The sequence below is a fragment of the Cololabis saira genome, chromosome 17 (genome assembly GCF_033807715.1).
Source record: "Cololabis saira isolate AMF1-May2022 chromosome 17, fColSai1.1, whole genome shotgun sequence".
Classification (NCBI taxonomy): Eukaryota; Metazoa; Chordata; class Actinopteri; order Beloniformes; family Belonidae; genus Cololabis; species Cololabis saira.
The window spans coordinates 36,099,476-36,106,675 of NC_084603.1; the positions used below are offsets into that span (position 1 = coordinate 36,099,476).

The 7,200-nt window shown below is 42.2% G+C and overlaps 1 protein-coding gene across 1 annotated transcript in view; it reads right to left on the reverse strand.

Annotated features, from left to right (window-relative positions):
- Window positions 1-315: 315 nt before the first annotated feature.
- LOC133463421 (fibroblast growth factor-binding protein 2-like) overlaps window positions 316-7,200 on the reverse strand; it is a 15,969-nt gene continuing 9,084 nt past the window's right edge. Inside the window, exons 2-3 of the mRNA XM_061744959.1 lie at window positions 3,590-3,885; window positions 316-2,331 (exon numbers count right to left, since the gene is read on the reverse strand). Of these exons, the coding sequence (XP_061600943.1) occupies window positions 1,893-2,331; window positions 3,590-3,885 (735 nt within the window). The 3' untranslated portion in view covers window positions 316-1,892. The remainder of the gene's footprint in view (window positions 2,332-3,589; window positions 3,886-7,200) is intronic.

A 7,200-nucleotide genomic window follows, 5' to 3' on the forward strand; every position in this document is an offset into this window, starting at 1 on the left:
TGGGGGACAGATAATCACAGTAGCCTAGTTTTGATTCAGTCTCAGGGACCTGAAATGGTTGCTGTTTGTGTCTCTGCCTGTTCTCATGTCTGTTTGTTTTCTCTCTTCCAGATTCCAAAAGCTTGTGTGCCCGTTGTGGGATTTCCTATGTTTCTCTCATTTCAGACTTGCAGCGGATTCCACCCCTCAACTCCACCCCTCGATTCATGCTGATGTCTGATGATAAAATAAAATCATTAAAATCAGAGCAAACAGTGTTATCTCTGATGTAAGGTCATGTTGCAGCAGCTGAATAAGGGAACTTTGTGGAAGCGCTTGTGTTTGAAAGACTTTATTGTAGAGTTCAAAGTATTGTTAACATTTCCTTAAAGACATTACCAAATGCTGCAACAGTGCAAATAGGAACAATGACAACCTTTAACAAACTGTTTTTACACGAGGCGATGTAAAGTCTAGAGAATGTTTTAGTCTGAAATCATTAATTAATCTAAGTGATCAAAGTTATCATCATCATCATCATCATCATCATCATCATCATCATCATCATCAGAACATGTCATTAATCGATCAGGGCACACCAAAAATCATAGATCTAAGTCAGACTGAATTTTTCTAGACAACACAAGTACAACAACAAAAACATATCCCAAAGCTAAACAAAGTTAATTTACAAAATGTGAGATCAAATCATGATCAGACTGATTGATTTTCCTGCAGAATTTAGAATTTCTCCACCGTCAGGTCACGTCTGCACATGTAAATAGTGTGAAATAAATGTGAGGGACAATTTATGCTGAATTATAGCTTTCATTATCTCAAAGTTTTGTACAACTGACCTATCGGTAAGCCCCGCCCCCCTTAGTTACTGTTGCTAACCCCAATAGTTTATAATGGTGACTGGGTGAAAACTTTCTCCCAAGATGTTTAAGACACACTTTTGGATGCAAAAGGACCACCTTTCATTGAGGAGCATTCAAATGGGATTTAAACATGTCATGAAGGGATATGTAGAAAATCTAAAAATATATGTTTGGTAATAGGATTCAGTTGGAGAGGAGTTTGTGCAGAAACTTCGTCTTACTGTCGTCCTGACTACTGATTACAACATCCAGCACTGTTCATGCACCCCAGAGTGAAATTCAATTAATTTACATTTCATTATTTTAATTAGGAAAGGCATGACTTTTTTTTACATAAACCCCATAAAACAGATGAGAGTTCACGATCTTCCACCGTTTTTCTGTGGATCTGAACAGGGAGTTCTGTTCCCTGTGGAACTGATACTCAACAGCCATTGGCTCATCTGCCCTTGAGGGGGCGGGGCTTACCGATAGATCAATTCAGATGGCCATGCTATGCAGAACTACCACTTGTGGCCACATGGGGGCGTCTGACAGGATCTCCCGCGTTGACCAAGAGCCACTGGAAATACTGCACAGTAGCGGGAATTCCCGGCATGTTTTACACTCGAGTTGTACTGGAAAATCAATTCCCTTCAGGGATTAATGAAGTATTTTGAATATGATTTAATTGAATTGAAGAGGAGCACTTTGCTGCGTCTAACACGCATAAGCTTTCTCGTCATGTCAATATTTATGTCCATATTTGTGGTCTGCGGTGGTGTTGCTGCATGCAGCAACTTTATATATTGTCCCACAATGTTGCAAATTTGATGCAAACTGTAAACCTAATTTATCAAAAGAACTTGATAGTTAAAAAAAGTTTTTTTTTCCAAATTCCAGATAAACTGGCTTTCATAAATGGTACAGGATTGTTCTTCTTCTACAGGATCTTACAAATGAGCTACTTCTAAAGAGATTACAAAAACTTTTTCCTTGATTGCTTTCAGATTGTGTTTTTACGCCACTATGAACAAAGAAGGAAACGCCGCGTCAACCATCAAAAAACTTGACAAAGAAGGAGCAGACGGAGTGCCACCCCTCGCTGCAATAAGCCTGCACCGGCTCCATGTCGTTCATTAATCTCTCCTCCTCAAACCCAGTCTTGTCCTCCATCCTCTTCTTCTCCTCTTCCTCCTCCTTCTTACTCTTTTTCTTCTGTACCTTCTCTCCATCTGCACTCTTCTCAGCGGCTACTCCTTTCTTCTTCCCTCCCTCTTTGCCTCCCTTCTTCTCCTCCCCTCCGCTCTGCTGGGCTAGCTTCATGTGGGCCTCGGGAGGTGCCTTCTTACAGGTTTTGGCCTTTAGGAATTTCTCTCCGCAGGCCTTCCCCCTTTTCTTCAGCTTTCCCACCAGCTGCTTCCAGTACTGGCTGGACTTCACCCCGTAGGCCTGGCAGAGGTCTGGTTTCCCAGCGTAACGACACCAGTATCTGCTCGGGAAACAAGAACAGGAACACAACGGTTTTAGGGTGCTTTCAGACCTGTCCCGTTTGGAGCAGTTGTTCCAAAACAGGGAGCGTTTCCCCCTAAAGATCGGTTCGTTTGGCAACAGGTTGCAACTGCATTATCCTCGATAACAGTACAAAATATTCCAGTAAACCCTCAAACACTTATTTTAAATAACTTATCAACAAGAATTTTGCTTGCTGGCCTAACAGCAGCAAAAAAGAATAATTGCATAAGATGGAAACCACCACACACGCTTAACATCTCCCATTGGTATTTGACTTTTCTTGAAATTATTTAACTGGACATATCTACAGCCCCAATCCATAATGCAAAACAACAAAATATTTTATTTTGGTATATGGCAGCAGATCAAATTAAAGCCAAACTTGAAAGATGTATTTAAAATTGACATAGACTACCTTATTGCAGCTATCCTTGTCCAGTGTTTGATATTATTTTTTTTCTCTTTGTTTTATCTTGTCCTTTGTTCTATTATCTTTGTAGTATCTGTTTTTCCGTTTTTCTTTATTATACATTTTTTTTCATCGAATGCTTAGGTCCAAGGGGTGGGTTTGGAAGGGGCTGAGAATGTGTTAATGCTTATTTAACATCATTGTGGATGCCATCGTTGATAATAAGAAAGTCATGAAAAGTAAATAAAAACATTTGATCACAAAAAGATCGGTTGGTTTGGTATATGTGAACACAGCAATCGTGCTTGGATGCGGGACAAAACAAGTGAGCCGAGATCTCCTAGGAGAGGTGGTCTCGGCTCGCTTCCATTCCAGACCTGGAGCGGTTCGTTTGGAGTGAGAACAGAATCCACACAACAACCGAACCACAGAAACAAACTAGCCACACTCGCTTACGATGCTCCATAGTTGTTGTTTTTCCCGCGGTACGGAAGAGGAAACTACTTCCGCGTTCATTTCTGACCAATGAGAGAACAGTTGGTTCTCATGGAATTTGTTAACAGCATTGAACCACTACAGACGGTTGCCTTGTGAACACAAACAGAAAATGAAACGACTGTATCGATTTAGCCCCTGAATCGGAACAAAACAAACGAGCCACAGGTCAGAAAGCACCCTAAGATAAACTTCCGGCAGGCAGCAGTAGTTCTCTGCTTGACTTTCATACGATGTCTGAAGGTGGAAGAGATGCTAGCCAGCTCTCCATCCCCATTTGATCATTTGAACCAGTTTTTAGGGGAAAATGCATGCTCTAGTTTGGTCTCACCTCTCCTGATCTCCTTCAGTTCCGCTGCTGCAGTTCACCAGCAGGGTCACCAGACCCTCGCCAGAGGTTTGCCAAGTGCAGCGGTGGCCGTCCTTGGTGGTCAGCTCCCCCGAACTGAGAACCGAGCGGCTCCGGGGCCGCTTGGCTGGCTGGGGAGACGGCGCAGGCTGATGGGATTTGCCACGTTTGTCTTGTGCAGGCTGGCGCTTGGCACCGGTGAGGGCGAGGAGGCAGAGGAGGAGGAGGAAGACGCTGCACGACACGGCACGCATCTTGGCTGGGAAGGACATTTGTTTCTGGAGACCGAGAAGAGGAAAAATGTGAACATTGAGGTGTAGAAAATATTCAAATATAAGTTTAACAAAGTAACTTTTGTGTTATGGTTCGACTCGCCTCCCCTCGATTTGGTTCTTTCCCACTAGGGTTCTAACGTGACGAGTAGATACTTTTTCTGTAATTACTCTGCCGAGGTTCTAAGCTGCTGAGTCGGCTGTATCCAGAGGTGGACAGAGTACTCGACCCCAGTACTTGAGTAAGAGTACAAATACTACTGGTCAAAATTTACTCCGTTACAAGTAAAAGTAGCTCAGTCAAAATATTACTCGAGTAAGAGTAGAAAAGTACTTGCTTTTAAAGGTACTTAAGTATCCAAAAGTAAATGCTTTTAAATTTACTTTAAGTAAAAGTAAGAGTAAGAGTAAATTTCTTATTTTCCACATCAGTAAATTACTATATTTTTTCTAAATTAATTTAAGGATCTTTTAACTCTTGTTTCTGATAATTAACTCTTTGAAACCAGCTGCACTGATGTGCTGCTTTTAGAACCACAATGTTATATAAAACCTGCAGAAACACCAAAAACAAATCAAATGAATGGGATCATAAGAGGACAGCAGATGATGCAGAGTTTATTAACAATCATGAACTGAAACCAAATGAACCTGCACCATCCAACTAAGTCTGGATCCCCCTCAAAGACCACTGCTTTACAAAAAACTACATCTCTGCTTTCAATAACTCAATGTTGTAGCCATTGTTGCGGCTCTGTCTTGACAAACGCAGGCTACTTTGGCGGTATCGTTTTGAGGAGGCTTGACGTATTTCCGCTTTACGTACATCCCAGTGGAGAGCGTGCACTGTGATAGGTGTCCTCCTTTGACAAAAACAGCTTGTGTCCAATAGGATTTTAGGGAAGAAGAAAAAAGAGCAGACCTGAAAGTAACGAGTACTTTTCAGCCTTCCTAGAAATTTACTCGAGTAAAAGTAAAAATATTTGTCTTGGAAATGTATTCAAGTAAGAGTAATAAGTACCAAAGAAATCTAATACTCAAGTAAAGTACAAATCCTCTGGATATGTACTTAAGTACAGTACTCAAGTAAATTTACTCAGTTACTGTCCACCACTGGCTGTATCTGACGTCATCACACTACAGACCACCGATTGGTCGGGGGGTTGGAGTCAGACGTCTGAGTCAGGAGGTGGAAATCAGAGAAAGAGACTCTGACGGCTTCTTGTTCATTTTATTCAACAGGCAATGGAGGCACAAAAGTTTGTTTGGTGATCCAACTCTGAGGTGCAGATGTTCATAAACCTGGTGGCTGAGGAGAGAATTAAAAAGGGATGTAGACAGGCGATAAGGAACGACAAGATGCACCAGGAGCTCTGTCACTTCATAGCTGCTCACGGCTCCCAATTGAAAAAAAAAACCCTTGCCGCTTGAAGCTCCTCTCTCTCATTTTCTAACTTGATATCGAACACAAGCCACAAACCCAGCAGCACATGTATCATCTCCTCCAGGTTCTACATCTTTAGTGTTGTTGTCTTCTTCGTTCAGATCACACAATCAAATACGTCTCAGCAGCTTCACTCCAACCTCCTACTTCTGCTCCAGGTGCTGAGTTGTTATGGAAAAGAAACTTGGCAGAATTGAGTCTAGGCGAGCTGAGACGAGTAGAGGTAGAGCCGATTAGGTGCTAGTGGAAAAGCACCATTAGAATGGGACATTTCCAAGAATGGCCATTAAAGTCAGCACCCGGTCGATCTATGATAAAAAATAAAATGCTATCCTAAACCTCTGACAAGACTCCTAGATGTGATTCGAACTTAAGAGATAGTGTGGATAAGGTCCCCATGTCAAACCAAGGTCATTTAAACTGCACTTGTGCAAAAAATGTATCAAAAGAACACGTAGATGAAAAGATGGTGCCTTGTCTCTTGGATGGTTGGTTCTTTTCCAGACTGCACACCACCGTTACCTTGTCACCACTTTACGCTGCAGAGACTTTGCAAACAAACAGTGGCTGAACAGTTCTGATTAATCCAAACTTTATAATTGATCTTAACGCATATCAAACCTGCCATATTGTTATAAAAACATCATCCCTGTCCTGAAAATAACTGATTTCAGATGATCAAGACAGCGTCGAAAACAGTAGAGTTTTGAACTTCGGTATTATTTATGGTGGGAGAACACATAAAATAGGATCAAACTCGGTGTTGTGATGTAGAAAGTGAGCAAGTTTTTATCGAGCACCAATGTTTGAACGGTCCAGATGAAGCCAAAGCCAGAGAGGAGTTGCCGTTGGGTCTGGAAGGAGTCCGAGGACGAAGCCGAGCTCAGCGTTGTCTAAACACTTGTTTGTTAGAGCCCGTCAGACGTTTATTTTCATGTGCTGGTATTAACTTCTGTATATTTGCCGTCTGCAGTTATCTAAAAAGCGTGGATGACCAGAATAATCGCATCTTCATCCGCTTTGCCACAGCATGGTTACTAATATGATTAACAGTGATTAGTTAAACCATCACTAATGATCTTTCTGTCGCAGTACACCAACAATAAATACATCATTAATGCTCCACAGCATCACTGAGAACAGTCTGAGTAGAAATGACAATATATTTCACATTTGGGGCAGATAAACTGACATCAGAAGACTACAAACTTGCTGACAGTGCTAATTTAGTCTGGTTAACCCTTCCATGGATTAGGCACTTACAGGTATTACTGGCTGAGCACCAACTGCTCAGGGGATTATAAATATGTGTGCATTTAGCAGGGACCATGGTGAATGAGGCAGTATTCAGTCTTGAGCTGTGCCTCAATCACGTGATGTAAATGTATTCATATACGGGAGTAAATGTACTGTAGATGTTGGTGAGACCGCCATTGGACAGGGGGGTGTCTGGGTCACAGGAAGCTGCTGCTCAGCAGAGCTTGGAAGACGTTGGTGTTGCAGCAGAACAGTAACCGGAACATGGAGGAACTGTAGGTCCAGATTCACTTCAGGAGAACAAAATCCATCCAGACTGGTTAGTGGTTAGTGGTTAGTCAGACCAGACCTGGATCCCATAGAGATGCTGTTGAATGAGCTCAAGAGAGACATTTACACCATCCATCCATCATCCATCCATCCATCCATCCATCATCCATCCATCCATCCATCCATCATCCATCCATTATCCATCCATCATCCATCCATCATCCATCCATCCATCATCCATCCATCCATCATCCATCCATCATCCATCCATCCATCCATCCATCATCCATCCATCATCCATCATCCATCCATCATCCATCATCCATCATCCATCCATCCATCCATCATCC